The 18,336-nt window shown below is 39.8% G+C and overlaps 1 protein-coding gene across 6 annotated transcripts in view; it reads right to left on the bottom strand.

Annotated features, from left to right (window-relative positions):
• phactr2 (phosphatase and actin regulator 2) overlaps window positions 1-18,336 on the bottom strand; it is a 57,897-nt gene that overhangs the window by 26,312 nt on the left and 13,249 nt on the right. For all 6 annotated transcript variants that reach the window (XM_090212903.1, XM_021576315.3, XM_021576317.3 and 3 more), the window contains exon 2: window positions 1,831-1,998. In XM_090212903.1, the coding sequence (XP_090069029.1) occupies window positions 1,831-1,998 (168 nt within the window). The remainder of the gene's footprint in view (window positions 1-1,830; window positions 1,999-18,336) is intronic.

Below are 18,336 nucleotides of genomic sequence, written 5' to 3'. Positions count from 1 at the left end.
CAAAACTCTGCTTTCACACTGGGCTCATAGGAACACCCATTTCACTCCACTGTTTGAGGAGCATGCAGCCTCTCGCTGTGCGACAGGTTTTTTCCGCCCAAACTCTGTATGCCATGGGCTGTCCAGCCCTGTTCCTGCAGCTTCATTTGGGAAACAAAGTCAAATCTGTTAGGGAATATTGATAGTAACTTTTTTTCGCAAGAAAACATTTCATTAAACTATTGACAGCCCTCCTCTCTGCACGCTTGAGAAAGGAGAGAGAGGGAAACGCACAGTGGTGAGATATTCTGTAGCTAGGGGTAATGTCAGTCTATTAATTATGAAAACATTTTTAAAAATGCCCTATTACTAGGCTATTTTGGGTGTTTTGAATTAATCATCCCCTTAGAAAGTGCTGTCCATTTAGTTGTATTAGGCTTTGAAACGAGATTCACAACAACTGTGTTTTCCCCTCAGTTTCAACCTGTTGTTGAACTTCTTTCTTCAAATTGATCGATCACAGTGAAGTGAGTTTTAAAAGCATGATACTGTTTTGATGATAAGTGTTTGATGTGATTTTTAATGGCATTTGCATTGATGTCAGAGTGGTTTGAGGGACAATAGAGTGCTGAGTACCAGGCCATTAGTGACCTGACGGTCATTAGTGAGTTGGGTACTACCAAAGCATGTCCAGAGTGCATAAAAGGAGATTACAGTGACTCAACGGTCAAGTGGAATTTTTCCTGCGGTCATGACTCATGACTGCTGGTGTGGCGGTAATACGGTCACCGCAACAGTCCTAGGTATGACCATTCTTCAGTCCACACCAGAGGAGTATTCTCAAGCCTTCTGAAGCCTTTAGATAATGTAATCTGTTTACAACTTTAATTTAGTCGTAGTTCTTCTAGTTTTCCATAGAAATAGTAACTGACTTTAAGCATAAAGTTTCACTCATACTAGTTACACGAGAAGGTTGGATTTTATACCACCTTGCATGTGACAGATATTTCAATAGGCTGGCATAGACTGGGAATACACTGCTGACTATTGGCGGCCCATATACAGCCATCCAACACTTTAGCCATGCAAGAGCACAAAAAGCTGCTTTTGTTCAAATGAGATGCTGCCAGACAATCACTTCCACTGTAACACAGCTAATGGAGAGCATTTGTGTTCTAATAACAATTATCACACCAAGAGTTTAACCTGAGAAGTCCTTTCCACTAGCCAACAGACCTGGGTTCAAATAGTATTGGTTTTCTTTCAAACAGCTGCACTTGATTGAGCTTGCCTGGCACAATGGAACAAATGGGTTAGAACCAACAATGTAAACCCCACCCAGACAGGCTCCATCAAATGGTGAAAGTATTTGAAAGAAAACAAAAATGATTTGAAGCCAGGTCTAGAATGACATGAAGAGCTCAACATGACTGCATATGATGATCAGATATCACTTCATTTAGTTATGTGTTACATAGTACAGACAGTGGAGGATGCTTGAGAAATTAAACCCATGATCACACTTCTATTCTTTGGCAGCACCGAATTCATTTCAAACCTGCCCATAGCCAGCCTATATTCTATCGCTCGAGATCTTTACATAAATGTAAATTGTCAATATCACAAGATTTACATTAGTTAAGGTATTCACACTATGTAGCTTGCCAGGAATTTCAGCGTCATGCAAGATACAAACGAATGGCTTTGTGTGTGTGGGGGGGGGGGGGTAATTTCAGGGGATATTAAATAGAACAAGTTTCATGTTAGCATGAAAACATATGGCATGGCAACAAAGGAATAGTTGGCTACAGCATAATGAAACAGTATGTGACCAGGCTACTTCAGACGTACCTTTGGATAGGTCCTGAAACTTGTCACTGGTTTTCTTCTTGCGCCATTTCCAGGGTTTGAAGATCTTCCCTATAGTGGAGAGCTTCCCCTTCTGCTTCAGTGGAGGAGTCTGGGTGCTGCCCACCACAACATCACAGTTGGAGAGAGATGCTTTTTCCAGTCCATCAACTGTGGGGAAATCACACAAGGACACACCTGATCAGAAAACATACTTACTTAGCCCTGTTCATTCCTACGTGGAACATAGGGTTGCAAAACTACCGGTAATTTACCAAGTTATCGGAACTTTCTATAATTGTGGTAATTAACAGGTAATCTACCGTAACTTTGGTAATATATTTGAATTACAAATACATATTTATTAATCCTTATATCTGTGTACATATTGTCCATGGGTTTCTAGTAAAGACCCAAGGTTCAAGGGAAAAGAGCCTAATTAATGAAAAAACATTTAAATCAACAATGGCATAATTTTCTATTAACTCTGCAACTCTTCCAACTAATACACTTTTCACAACACTTTTTTTCACAACTGCCACCAATTTGGCATCAAAACATTTACAAAAATATATTGACATAGTAAAATAAATAAATATACTTGATATGTTACGAAAATTCCATAAAATCCTGTATGTTTTCGAAATTCCTGTAGTTTACTGGTAAACTTTGAAAGTTACCGGTAATCGACCCTCCAGTTGCAACACTATGCTTTAAGAATTACTAAACACAACATGAGAAAGCGGATGTTGCACAATGGTGAATTCACTTCAGTATGCGTCAGAAATAAACATGTACTTTCACATGACTTTAATTAGATTTTCTAGGTCAATCATTTTGTCAACAATTAACCCAACTTTGTTGCATTTAATAATATATCTTCTTTGCTAAACAAATCATAATCTCCATAGCAAAGCAAAAGAGCAGATAAAACCTTTTGATAACCCACGTGCAGCCCTGTTTCACAGTGATTCATTTGTTGCTGTACTTGGCCTTAGCAACCAGATTCATGTCCTTCCCTAATCCTTTCCATTCCTGTTTGAAAGTAAGAAACCAGGGGAATGGGAACAGGCTGGAATACTAAGGTTGGAGGGGGGAAAAAAGAGGTGTGGCGTTTCCTCATGCCTCACTTCTCAGGAATAGGGAGGTTCCATGGCTCATGGCTGCTGAATGTTGTTTTCTCCGCATCATCCATTCATCCATCCTTCCATACATAAAACATTGCTACCACAGAGGACAGTGGAAGATTATCCACCTACTTATTTGAAAAGATTAAGAAGTGGAATCATCGCCTCAACGATTAACTGTGGTGTTCCCCAAGGCTCCGTCTTAGGCCCCATTCCTTTCCTAATCAGGAAACGCAACATCCAATTCCACGAGAACATAAACACAACCCCAGACTCCCTCTTCTTCATAACCCCCAATTCCTCTGGTCCCCAATACCTCAGTGAACTCTTCAGCCCCAAACAGTCTTCACGTTCACGCCGGTCAAATTATCAATGACTTGCAGTTCCAAAGACGCACCTAAAAACAATGGGTCACTGAGCATTCTGCTGTCTCGACCCCCGGCTCTGGAACGAGCCCCCCCCCCCCCCCAGACCACCACTGCCTTGAAGTCTGAGCTAAAGAAACACTTCTTCAAACTGGATTTCGCTTAATGTGATTGTTGTGGTATCTGTTGTCAGTCTTATACATTCGTTTCAAGTTATTATTTTGTCCATGTCGCCTCCTTTATTAAATGTATGTATCTCGTATAATACGAGGCTGCTTGCGATCTTTTAATTTCTTGCTTTAAGTTTTTTAGCCCTTTAATTCAATTTTTTTCTCCATTTAATGGTAGCTTTCAATTTAAGGAGCTTTGTGATTTATGTCTGTAAATGAAAAGCGCTCTACAAATGCAATTATTATTGTATGTTTGATGTTTGTTTTGATTGCTGAAGGAGCACATCCTTGTTCAGGAAAAAAAAAACACTTAATACCCAAGGATGATTTATTAAAATTGAATTAAAGAAAGGTGTTTTATAAAAAATGGTGGGACAGAAACCCTAACCATCTCAAGAACAACTCAAGCTCTGTTTCATTTAATGTCCAGGTAGCTGTAAATAAGCAGCACAACTGTATATGAAATCATGGGTCTCTGTCTGATGGAGGGGAAGTGAAGTGAGGCCTGTCCAAACAAAAGGGGAACACAAGAGCAACACATGGGAGGTTCCCAAGACAGTGTAAAAATAATGTGCTTGAGAAACATAGGAAGTGTCAAAGATTTAGGCCCTATTCCAACTACGAGAGATGGAGGAGAGTCTAAGGAGCAGAGGGGCCAAACAGATTTCCACTTTTCAATTCACATTACATAATTGCCTTACCTTTCGTTGTGGCTTGCAACATGACATTCTTGGTCCGCAGCTCAACTTCACCGTACATATCACAGTGGCCACTAGCTAGTAAGCAAACTATTTAACAATCCAAGTAACTTTTCTTCTAAAACATATGACAATATGTTAAACCAAACCATATTACACTCTTGAATAAAGCAACAATCCACAAGCATGTGCAGACAATTAAAGGGTTTATTTTAACATCCGCTACACCATTTCCTGGTTGCTAACATTCTAATAGTTCACCTAATTTCAGTTTGTGACAAAGCAAGCAAATATAGTATAGAGAATCATTGTACCATCTAAACCGGTGTGAAAAATCTTTTCCATAACCAAAAATATTGTATTTTCAGCTGGTGTACAACTCTGAAATTAAAAGACACAAAAACTAAACTTAGCGGGAAGCATAGAAATAACGCACATACAGTTGAAGTCGGAAGTTTACATACACAAACAAATACATTTAAACTCAGTTTTTCACAATTCCTGACATTTAATCCTAGTACAAATTCCCTGTTTTAGGTCAGTTGGGATCACCGCCTATTTTAAGAATGTGAAATGTCATAATAATAGTAGAGAGAATGATTTATTTCAACTTTAATTTCTTTCATCACATTCCCAGTGGGTCAGAAGTTTACATACACTCAATTAGTATTTGGTAGCATTGCCGTTAAATTGTTTAACTTGGGTCAAACGTTTTGGGTAGCCTTCCACAAGCTTCCCACAATAAGTTGGGTGAATTTTGGCCCATTCCTCCTGACAGAGCTGGTGTAACTGAGTCAGGTTTGTAGGCCTCCTTGCTCGCACACGCTTTTTCAGTTCTGCCCACAAATGTTCTATAGGACTGAGGTCAGGGCTTTGTGATGGCCACTCCAATACCTTGACTTTGTTGTCCTTAAGCCATTTTGCCACAACTTTGGATGTATGCTTGGGGTTGTTGTCCATTTGGAAGACCCATTTGCGACCAAGCCCTAACTGATGTCTTGAGATGTTGCTTCAATTTATCCACATAATTTTCCGTCCTCATGATGCCATCTACTTTGTGAAGTGCACCAGTCCCTCCTGCAGCAAAGCACCCCCACAACATGATGCTGCCAACCCTGTGCTTCACGGTTGGGATGGGATTCTTCGGCTTGCAAGCCTCCCCCATTTTCCTCCAAACATAACGATGGTCATTATGGCCAAACAGTTCTATTTTTGTTTCAGCAGAACAGAGGACATTTCTCCAAAAAGTACGATATTTGTCCCCATGTGCAGTTGCAAACCGTAGGTCTGGCTTTTTTATGGCCGTTTTGGAGGAGAGGCTTCTTCCATGCTGAGCGGCCTTTCAGGTTATGTCGATATAGGACTCGTTTCACTGTGGATATAGATACTTTTGTACCCGTTACCTCCAGCATCTTCACAAGGTCCTTTGCTGTAGTTCTGGGATTGATTTGCACTTTTCACACCAAAGTATGTTCATCTCGGTGTTAATACTTGCTTGCTATTGTTTGTACAGATGAATGTGGTACCTTCAGGCGTTTGGAAATTGCTCCCAAGGATGAACCAGACTTGTGGTGGTCTACAATTTTCTTCTGAGGTCTTGGCTGATTTATTTAGATTTTCCCATGATGTCAAGCAAAGAGGCACTGAGTTTGAAGGTAGGGATTGAAATACATCCACAGGTACACCTCCAATTGACTCAAATGATGCCAATTAGCCTATCAGAAGCTTCTAAAGCCATGATGTCATTTTCTGGAATTTTCCAAGCTGTTTAAAAGGCACAATTACTTGTGTCATGCACAAAGTAGATGTCCTAACCGACTTGCCAAACTATAGTTTGTTAACAAGAAATTTGTGGAGTGGTTGGAAAACAAGTTAATGACTCCAACCTAAGTGTATGTAAACATCCGACTTCAACTGTAGAACAAATCGACCACTTCTTAGACATGCTTTTAATGAGAATGACAGATCTATAACTCACATTTCAATGTGAATTTGGTTGGGTCGCCCAAAAAGTTACTGCAACTTTAAATTAGCTGACAAAAAAAACAATTCCTGCTCTCTAGCTAACTAACATTAACAACATTCGTCATAATTAAGTAATGTTAGCATATAATAATGAACGTATACCCCTCCCATACGAATATAAAAGTACCGTACCGTTATCATACAATGTCATTCATATTATAGTATAGGCTACACAGCTGTGTAACGCTAGCTAGCTCAACAAAATAATTTCTGCATCCTCACATAAACGTGCTGGCTATAGCTGAATGCTGACGTTTAGCTGAACCATAGCTAGATAGTAGCTAGTGTAAGCCTAAAAGCTCCCGTATTAAAGTTACCTTAGAACATGCCAGGCTTAATTTTATAAATATCATGGAAGTCATAATATGAGGTACAAGCAAAATCGCGACTGAAAACATTGATCATTCCCTTGGGAGCTGCTTCTCTCGGTGGAGGCCCAAAAAACAAGCAAAAAACACTATTGAAATGTAAAGCTACGGCGACAATTTCAGAATGTAACAGGCTGTTACTACAATTTCATGTAAAAAAAACTAACAATAAAACAGGAAAATATGGACATTTTTTGGAGTCGAGGCTCCTCAGAGGAGGAAGGGGTGGACCATCCTCCTCAGTGAAATGTCATCAGCTAGCTTCTGCCCTCTTCTAGGTACATTGACTTCAATACAAAACCTAGGAGGCTCGTTGTCCTCACTCCCTTCCATAGTCCTACATGGTCATTTTGACCACCTCTGGAGGACGGCCTCCAACCAATCAAAGCTTTTGTGTCCATCCAATCATAGGGTTAGGATCAGAGAATTAACCTAGTGTGTTGTATTGGGGTTGTGCCGCAGACCATTATGGGGGGTGTTCCATGTGTTGAGAGGCTTGGTGAGTTGGTGACATCATTAGATAGAGATTGAAAAGCGATAGTTGAGCATTTTTTTTATATTATTCAATTCAAATTAGTTTCTTCAAGTTACAGGAGACAGAGGTAGATTATAAATAGTTTTGATTTTAGAACTTTCTTTTTGTGTCTAGTTACTGCAATTTATATCAAACTTCAGTAGCTTGCTAGCTACCAGCTCGAGTGTGCAGTTTTCACTGCAAATGTTGTTTACTTTTTGTTTAAGAACCCCTTTCATTCTCTGGGGTACACGGAAAAGGTGCAAATTAAAACCGAGGGTCGACCTCTGCCTGAGATCAGTTTCATGAAGAAGGATGAAAAGGTGAGGGCATTCAATATAAATTGGAATCAAAAGTATAGCTGGTTAACAAGGAGCCTTTCATCAAGCCGCCTGTATTGCTGGCCTTGTCTGCTTTTTGAAAAGTGAGTCTTGGGCGACAGGGGGAGGTATAGTGACCCGAAGAACATTGATCGTTCAGCTAAACGGCAAAACAAAAGCAGGGAGCATATAAATGCCCACATCAGATTCAAGCTTCAGGGAAAAAGCTGCATCGATCATGACAAAGGTCTGCGTATTCAAACTGCGCAACACAATGAGAAAGTAAGAATAAACAGGGATGATGTTCTCAAGCGGCTTATCAACACCACTGCGTTTTTGGGCATGCAAGAATTGGCTTTTAGAGAACACGACAAGAGGCATAGTTCCGCTAACAAGTGCAACTACAAGGAGCTTGCAGCGGTAATTGCACATTATGATGCTTTCTACTGTCTTTTCTGGGATGTCAAAATCAATTCAGAACAATTTGATAGCTTCCATCGCATCATCAATTAAAAGTTAGATTATAGAGAGAGGTTGACACAGCGCATTTTTGGGGGCTTTCCACTTTCCTCCGGCATTTATTTAGCAAAGATGATAACACATAATCACTCCGGACAGACAAGCAAAACCTCATTACATAAATGTTACAGCAGCCTAGGCTACACCTAAACATTAGAGATCTGACATTCTGTATGGGATAAAAACGGGAAAATCTTTCAGTCTGATCAACTGTAGGCTACTAATAAGAGCAGCTGCATACAGCCGATGTGCGCTGTCCATCTGGTCAGGGTAACTAATTGGTAACGTTATGTATTTATAGTCCATTTGTGTGTCAGGAGAAAATGTAAATGTGATCAAATTTAGTTTATATTCAAAATTGGGCTGGCAAGGCTGTTCTTGCCACAATATGGACTTAGCCTTATTTGGTAAAAGACTATCTATTCCTGTGGTGGTCCTCATGACAGCCAGTAGCACTTGACGGTTTTTGCGACTGCACTTGAAGAAACTAAAAGTTGTTGACATTTTCCAGATCGACTGACCTTTATTGTCATTTCTCTTTGCTCATTTGAGCTGTTCTTGCTAGAATATGGACTTGGTCTTTTACCAAATAGGGCTATCTTCTGTATACCACCGTTACCTTGTCACAACACAACTGATTGGCTCAAACGCATTAAGAAGGAAAGAAATTCCACAAATTAACTTTCAAGAAGGCACACCTGTTAATTGAAATGCATTCCTCATGAAGCTGGTTGAGTGAATGCTGTCATCAAGGCAAAGGGTGGCTACTTTGAAGAATCTCAAATATAACATTTACATTTGGATTTTTTTCTTTTTCGTGGTATCCAAATTGGTAGTGGCAGTCTAGTCTCATCGCTGCAACTCCCGTATGGACTTGGGAGAGGCGAAGGTCGAGAGCCGTGCGTCTTCCGAAACACAACCCAACCAAGCCGCACTGCTTCTTGACAATGCCGACTTAACCCGATCGTGTCAGCGTGCACTGCGCCCAGCTCGCCACGGAAGTTGCTAGTGCGCGATGGGACAAGGACATCCATGCCAGGCAAAACCCTCCCCTAACCTGGACAATGCTGGGCAAATTGTGCGCCGCTGCCCCATGGGTCTCCCTGTCGCGGCCGGCTGCGACAGAGCCTGGACTCGAACCCAGAATCTCTAGTGGCACAGTACCACTGCGATGCAGTGCCACTCGGGAGGCCCTATATTTTGATTTGTTTAACACTTTTTTGGTTACTACATGATTCCATATGTGTTATTTCATAGTTTTGATGTCTTCACTATTATTCTACAATGTAGAAAATAGTAAAAAATAAAGTAAAACCCTGGAATGAGTAGGTGTGTCCAAACTTTTGACTGGACCTATATATATATATATATATATATGTGTAGCCGAGGGTATTTTTGCAAAAAGTCTAGTAAATGTGAAGACCCTCTTAAAAGCAGCAATCCTTAGTTGAAACAATAACTCCAACTCCCTGCCCGTTTCAGTAAAAGGCTAAAAGATGGGGCTGGCGAAATGTAACCACTCAAATTCATACAGCTATGGATGCAAGGACTGACCATCCATGATATCAAAACCATAGTTTTATCCATGTTTTGAGGCTATATAGTGTTTGTTTACATTCATACTGTACAAAAATATAAATGCAACCATTTCAAAGATATTACTGAGTTACAGTTCATAAAAGGAAATCAGTCAATTGAAATAAATAAATTAGGTCCTAATCTATGGATTTCACAAGACTGGGCTGTGGTGCAGCCATGGGAGGGCATAGGCCCAACCCTCTTGGCAGCCAGGCCCACCGACTGAGGAGCCAGGCCCAACCAATCAGAATGTGTATTTCCCACAAAAGGGCTTCATTACAGACAGAAATACTTCTCAGCACCCCACCTCAGATGATTCCACAGGTGAAGAAGCCTGATGTGGAGGTCCTGGGGTGGCGTGGTTGCACATGGTCTGCAGTTGTGAGCCCGGTTGGACATACTGCCAAATTCTCTAAAACAATGTTGGAGGCAGCTTATGGTAGAGAAATTAACATTCAATTTTCTAGCAAGAGCTTCGGTGGACATTCCTGCAGTCAGCATGCCAATTGCACGCTCCCTCAAAACTTGGGACATCTGTGGCATTGTGTTGTGTGACAAAACAGCATATTTTAAAGTAGCTTTTTATTGTCCCCCAGCACAAGGTGCACCTGTGTGATGATCAGTAATGAAAAAAGTACCCAATTGACATACCCGAGTAAAATAAAGATTAATAGAAACGGACTTAAGTAAAAGTGGAAGTCATCCAGTAAAATACTACTTGAGTAAGTCAAAGTATTTGATTTTAAATATACTTAAGTATCAAAAAGTATGTCTACTGGGTAACTTTACTAACACCAATCTTAGGCAAAGCCATACTATAAAGCTAACAGAAATATTGCTAGCGATTGCCAAGAAATGTATTGCCTTGAAATGGAAATTGGATTCCTCCCTGCCAGTTGCAATGTGGCTATCAGAAGTTAATAGTTGTATCCCTTTGGAGAAAATCACTTACTGCTTGAGGAATAAGTTAAAGACATTTTACAGAATTTGGAAACCTTTTATTGACTATATGGAGAATCTCCCCCCACATCTCATTGATTGAACCTATATATAATCCTCACAATGTTTCACACGTAATGTATAATATGTAGCCTACGGCAGGTGATCCAATGTCTCGTTATTTTTTTTTTCTTATTGTATGTTTGTTTATATAATTATTATTATTATTTATTTTTGTTACGCTCATCTGTTACTGTCACTTTGTCCTATCGTTGTCTAATATCTTTTCACTTTTGTTTTGAATGTTCTTAATTGGAAAATGCAAAAATAAAATATATTTTTTTTAAAGTATCAAAAAGTAAAAGTATAAAAATCTTCACATTAAGCAAACCAGACAGCACAATTTATTTTTCATTTACTGATAGCTAGGGCACACTCCAACACTCAGATATAATTTACATACGAAGCATGTGTGTTTAGTGAGTCCGTCAGATCAGAGGCAGTAGAGGGATGTTCTCTTGATAAGTGCGTGAATTGCATTCAAAACGTTATGAGTACTTTTTGTGTCAGGGAAAATTTATTTTTTACTTAAGTACTTACACCACTGGTAATGATCATGTTGTTTAATCAGATTCTTAATAATCCATCCACCTGACAGGTTTGGCATATCTAAATAAGATTTTTGTACATATGGAACATTTCTGGGATTTGAAACTAACACTTGACATGTTGCGTTTATATTTTTGTTCAGTGTACTTTGCTTACAAACATTGGATTAAAACAAGGTTATATGTTGGGTTCTGATGGGGTATGATAGTTGAACTAAGCTCATGAGACATTTCTAAGTTATATTATTCTAGAATCAAATGGGTACATATCATTAACTTAGAACTCCCAAAATGTACATTACCATTCAAAAGTTTGGGGTCACTTAGAAATGTCCTTGTTTTTTAAATAAAAGCACATTTTCTCTCCGTTAAAATAACAAAATTGATCAGAAATACAGTGTAGACATTGTTAATGTTATAAATGACTATTGTAGCTGGAAACGGCTGCTTTTTAATGGAATATCTACATAGGTGTACAGAGGCCCATTATCAGCAACCAAACCAATGGCATGTTGTGTTAGCTAATCCAAGGTTATCATTTTAAAAGGCTTAATTGATCATTAGAAAATAATTTTGCAATTATGTTAGCACAGCTGAAAACTGTTGTGCTGATTAAAACAGCAATACAACTGGCCTTCTTTAGACTAGCTGAGTATCTGGAGCATCAGCATTTGTGGGCCCAATAACAGGCTCAAAATGGCCAGAAACAAAGATCTTTCTTCTGAAACTCGTCAATCTATTCTTGTTCTGAGAAATGAAGGCTATTCCATGTGAGAAATTGTCAAGAAACGGAAGATCTCGTACAACGCTGTGTACTACTCCGTTCACAGAACAGCGCAAACTGTCTCTAACAAGAATAGAAAGAGGAGTGGGAGGCCCGGTGCACAACTGAGCAAGTGGACAAGTATTAGAGTGTCTAGTGTGAGAAACAGATCCCGCACAAGTCCTCAACTGGCAGCTTCATTAAATAGTACCTGCAAAACACCAGCCTCAACGTCAATAGTGAAGAGGCAAATCCGGGATGCTGGCCTTCTAGACAGAGTTGCAAAGAAAAATCCATATCTCAGACTGGCCAATAAAAAGAAAAGATTAAGATCTTAAAAGATTAAGAAAAGATTAAGATGGACAGAGGAAAAAAGTGTTATGACAGACAAATCTAAGTTTGAGGTGTTCGGATCACAAAGAAGAACATTCGTGAGATGCAGAAAAATGTAAAGATGCTGGAGGAGTGGGAGATTTAGAGATGCTGGAGAAAGTGGGAGATTTGTACAGGGTAAAAGGGATCTTGAAGAAGGAAGGCTATCACTCCATTTTGCAACGCCATACCCAGTGGACGGCACTTAATTGGAGCCAATTTCCTCCTACAACAGGACAATGACCCAAAGCACAGCTCCAAACTATGCAATAACTATTTAGGGAAGAAGCAGTCAGCTGGTATCCTGTCTATAATGGAGTGGCCAGCTCAGTCACCAGATCTCAACCCTATTGAGCTGTTGTTGGAGCAGCTTGACCGTATGGTAAGTAACAAGTGCCCATCAAGCCAATCCAACTTGTGGGAGGTGCTTCAGAAAGCATGGGGTGAAACCTCTTCAGATTACCTCAACAAATTGACAACTAGAATGCCAAAGGTCTGCAAGGCTGTAATTGCTGCAAATATAGGATTCTTTGACGAAAGCAAAGTTTGAAGAACACAATTATTATTTCAATTAAAAATCATTATTTATAACCTTGTCAACATCTTGACTATATTTCCTATTCATTTTGCAACTCATTTCATGTATGTTTTCATGGAAAACAAGGACATTTCTAAGTGACCCCAAACATTTAAACGGTAGTATATGTAGCAACTACAGATTTTCCCTTTGAGTAATAGCACGTAGTACAAAAGCACACCAACATCTCCAGTATACTCAACACTTCCTTTTTAGATTTGCTGTTCACTGCAGTGCACAAGGATGAGCCTATATGTATATTTTTCTCAAGGATTCAAAAGCGGAAGCCGGAAGGTAGTTCAAAGGTTAATTGCTGGAGGCGTCAAAAAGGCCATATAGGTTAACATTACCTACCTCAATACCTTAGGAGGTGTGGCTCTACAAAGACCATAAGATTACGACAGACAAGAGGTACCGTATCACTAACAACCAGGAACCGTGTGTCCTACACCTTATGATGGATTTCATTAGCAATTCTATGTTATATGAGGAGTCAGACATGGAGACTACGCAGTATGCACTCCTCTACACAGGTCAAAGGTGCACACCCACATTCCCTGCCAAGGACGCTCCCCCAAGATCCAGTGATCTTGAGTCCTTGGTTGTTTTTGGATTCTTAGGCTGTAAAATGTGACCTTGTGTATTCTTTAGCTTGACCTAAATTGAAAAAGGAAAGGAGGTAGGGAACTGTCACGAGGAAAAGAAAAGCAAAAAGATAATGGAATTTGAGTTAATCACACCATCCTTGTTCTCTCTGTCACTCAACTGAATTCTGATTCAAAGAAAGTTACCTAGCCTACGTCAAATCACTATTCACTGTCACACACAACCTATATTCACACACATCTATAGAGTAGAACCTAGTAGAATCAAAGGCAGATGTATTTGATTGGTCTGAATGTATTTGATTGGTCTGATGTATTTGATTGGTCTGAAAGGTATCATGTCTGCACAACATTTTGAGTAAACAAATAACAGGTAATAAGCTAATGCGGCTCTTTAACTGTGAGAGTTTTACCCCAGGCACCGGTCCTAGAGAATAATCAAATGTGTCACAGCCAGTGTTTATACACAGAGTGTAGAAACCATTAGGAACACCTGCTCTTTCCATGACAGACTGATCAGGCAGGTGAAGAGGTCAAAGCCATGATCCCTTATTGATGTCACCTGTTAAATCCACTTCAGTGTAAATTAAGGGGAGGAGACAGGTTAAAGGAGGATTTTAAGCCTTTAGACATTGATTGTGTATTTGTCATTCAGAGGGTGAATGGGCAAGACAAAAGATTTAAGAGCCTTCGAACAGGGTATGGTATTAGGTGCCAGGCGTACCGGTTTGAGTATGTCAAGAAATGCAACACGGCTGGGTTTCTCACGTTCAACTTTCCCGTGTGTATCAAGAATGGTCCACTACATCCAGCCAACTTGACACAACTGTGGGAAGCATTGGACTCTACATGGGCCAGCATCCTTGTGGAATGCTTGACACCTTGTAGAGTCCATGCCCCAATGAATTGAGTCTGTTCCTAATGTTTTGTACATTCAGTGTATATTGCAAGTGCTCCAGTGTGAAGAGAAGCACAGTATGAGGCAAGTGTGATTTCTAGCAACTTGAGCGAACACCTCCATTTCAGCTAATCTTGTTTTTGTCTAGCTAGCTTATGTGACACTGTTCGAGGGTTGGGTTTTGATTAGAGAATGACAATTGTCCATCATTCTAAGGCGATTCATATCTTATGCAATTGCAATGAAAAAGTACTTTTTCAAGCCATCAGGCAGGTTTATAGCCTGAATTGTGTTTACACGGTCGACATATCATTTCCAATATGTATTGACCATTCATCCTTTCAGCAGAGTGCCAGTTCCAAGTTCAAACATTGTACCCATATAAAACTGATTAGCTATATAAAAACTGATAACTCTCTCTCATTGCAAATGGCAGTTACCAAACATTGGTGCAATTATTATAATATATTTTTTTACAACCATGATGACTCGTGATTATTAACATGAATGACCAGACCGGCAGGGATAATGTCTTACCTGAGGCCTGACATTGAATTTTGAAAAGGCCGGAGGTGATCAGCATTGAATACTGCAAGAACATGTCATACACAACGACAGCAGATCAATAAATACCTTCCCTTCAGACTTTGCTCCTCAATTCTGACAAGGAATTTACAGTGAATGTCATATTCACAGAAATGTTTCTTGTGCATAGAAAGTTTATTTCTCTCAAATGTTGTGCACAAATCTGTTTATATCCCTTTTAGTGAGCATTTCTCCTTTGCCAAGATAATCCATCCACCTGACAGGTGTGGCATATCAAGATACCTTCTGCTGGGGACAATAAAAAGCCACCTAAAATGTGCAGTTTTGTTACACAACACAATGCCACAGATGTCTCAAGTTGAGGGAACGTGCAATTGGCATGTGGACAGCAGGAATTTCCACCAGAGTTGTTGCCAGATAATTGAATGTTAATCTCTCTACCATAAACTGCTTCCAACATCGTTTTAGAGAATTTGGCAGTACGTTCAACCGGCTTCACAACCACAGACCACGTGTAACCACACCAGAAGTGAACTTCTGTCTGTAATAAAGCTCTTTTTTGGGGAAAAGCTCATTCTGATTGGCTGGGCCTGGCTCCCCAGTAGGGGGATTGATAGATAGCTGTTTGGGATATAGAAAACTACCAACAAAAAAAAAACACAACAAAAAAGTTTGACACAAACAACCACAAACTGTTTGGGGCATTTTGGGGTAAGCCTATTGAAGGACACATTATATTTATTTTCTACAATAATCACATTTAGTCTCAATTAATCAAGCTAAGCTTTCAAACAAATATGAAAGAGGTGGGGCCAGCTGCATTCCAAACTTCCAATCCCATGGTTTCATTCCCAGATTGATATCAAATAGGAACAATGGGACTGTTACAGTAGGTTCTTTGTGTGGTTAATGACAGAAAAATCTGTAAAGCTCACAATTATCACCATTAGACTTCAATAAAAAGACTAGAACTGCCTGGGAGCGAATGGACAATGGCTTCACTTGTTGCTGCTCAGTGGAGAGAGTTAGAGAGGTTGACTATTTGGGAGAACTAATTTGGGACATAGCTCTATATTTCAAATCAATTGAGAGACATTGAAATTTACAGTACCAACTTTTAAATGGGGCTACTGACAACTTTAGTCTGGTCTTAGACAAGCAAATTTCATTGACAGAGGGAACAGTAGTCCTTCTCAAATGTGTTTGATTATCTTGTGAATTAATTGACTGTCAAACCAAACAAACAGACAATGATTGAGATTGCACTGACAGCAGAAAAATCTAAGCCACATACAGAAGAATGCCAATCTGCTAGGGGAAAAAAACATTCAGGATTTGTTGTCAATGTGGATCTCCTAACACATACAGTATACAAAGCCTAAAATTAGATTAGTGTTGATCTCTGGTGTAGTCCAGGCAGCAGCTTTCATGTTTGGGTGGCGGTATAACTCACAGACAGTATGAAACAAAGTACTGCATGACAATAATAATTCAAACAGCTGCTTGACAAGGGAGAAAATGGTTTAGGGACACAAACAAAGTTAGTCCTCAGCTCTAACAACGCCTCCCTTCAGAGTCAAGGAGAATGACTTGGAGCCGTAACGAAATGAAGGACACAGAAAATGCCACTTCTGTACAGTCCCAGTCATAAATGTGTATATAAGCCATATTCACACAGGACTAGTATTACTATAGAACGTCATGTCCGGACGGGATTAGTTTCACCAAACTGCCCCTGTAATTATATTTTTTCCAGCTATGACGGAAACCTGGAGGCTCTTCTAGACGTGAATATTTCAAATGTCTAGGGATAGCCTAATATTGGCCTGATGGTCTTCAGTTCGGAGAAAGTCGAAATAATAATGCATATCAATAAGAACTATGAACTGTGACCTATGCAGACGTTTAATAACCTGACGGATTTGGCAATTTATCAATTAGCCTGAAGTTTTATTTGAAGCTGTGTGTGACTCGTACTGAACGAATGATGACATCATTGGAAAGGCATGTCATAACCAAAAACATCAATACCGTTTGGGCCTCAAATAGAACTTTGAGTAGCCAAATGACATACGATGGAACTACACACCAAAACAAAAAGCATTCAAATGCTTCACATCCATCTGTGTGCTTTAAATTCAATCAGACATGCTGTTTGCACACCAGATGTTTTTCCCATTGTCTTGCTTTATGTGCCACCGGCAACCAGAAAAATATTTGGTCAAGGGGAAATAGGGAGAGGTTTCTTCAGCTGAAGCCACCGGGGAGTGTTTATACAGTCACCGGGGAGGGTTTATGCACTTAAACATCATGGTATTTTAAGATCCCAAGCTATTTGACATTCAATATTCTTTTCAAATTTAGTGTAACCAACCAAACATGTAAAAAGCTGATATGTTTTATTATGAACAGTGAAAATGATGGGCTATGATTACTTATAGGAGAAAAAAGAACATGGAGAGAACAATGTTGTTAAAGAGTATGCATACCTTGCAAGGTAAACTCAACCATAACACCTTGGGTTATGTTGCTGCACTAGAAGGTCCTTTAGGCCTTGAAGAGTTGAAATGTCAGGCATGCATTTACTTGTGAGTAATGTTATTGTTAAGTAAGCATTGTGGTTAGTATGCTACAGAAGATGCATCCCTGCTCCACCCTGTGCCGACAGCAGGGCAGGCCCGCCCATCAGACAGGATTAGGCGGACGCCTAGAGCTGCAGATTGACGAGGGCGGCATTTTCCGAGCTAAACTGATCAAGACGCACCTCCAACACATAACACCTCACATAACTCAGCCTCAAAACAATGAAAACTTCTCTCACTCAGTGGCATTTGGGCTATTAAATTGAACGCCGATGCCTCCCCATGATAAGCAGTGCACTTTGCCAAAGGCAGGGGTGCAAAATATGTATCTTGTCCACGCACAGCACGCCTCTCCATGGTGCTGTTGGAGACGCAGTGCTGTGGTGCTTCACCAATACATCAAATCATGTAGCCTATAGAGTAGATAGAGTATATAGCCTCTGTGGCCTTTTCTGTAGCCTGCAGGGCAACCAAATGTATAAACATGTCATGAGAGAGACACTTTTTATATCATGTATGCTTCCGATCAAATAGCCTAAATGGTGTCCTATCAAATAAAACATTTGCTTCAATGTGAATATGAACTATCATGTTAGCAAACACACCATATTCTAAAAACAGGACAGGTCAAATGGACAATAGCCTATGGAATGAAATTAGGCTACTCACTACTGCTGTCCGGGAGTTTCACAAAGTGGGCTAAATTGTCATGATAATTAGCGATTTCAAATTTGGCAAAGAAGAAAATACAAACTGCATTTTTCAAGATAACGCAACGCATGATAAACTTGGGTAGCTGACAGGCAGCACGTGAGTTTCACTTTTGGGTAAGCTAAGAATGTATCCTACCACTTCTACGTGCCAGTTATGATTTTCATACTCACATTTAATTTCTCAAAATCTTTGTCACATGGTTACAAAAATGACAGAACCTT

This window comes from Oncorhynchus mykiss, chromosome 20 (genome assembly GCF_057628025.1).
Source record: "Oncorhynchus mykiss isolate SJ-2025 chromosome 20, ASM5762802v1, whole genome shotgun sequence".
NCBI classification, from domain to species: Eukaryota; Metazoa; Chordata; class Actinopteri; order Salmoniformes; family Salmonidae; genus Oncorhynchus; species Oncorhynchus mykiss.
Note: the sequence above shows the minus strand (reverse complement) of the source record. Positions and strands in the feature narration are given on the sequence as shown.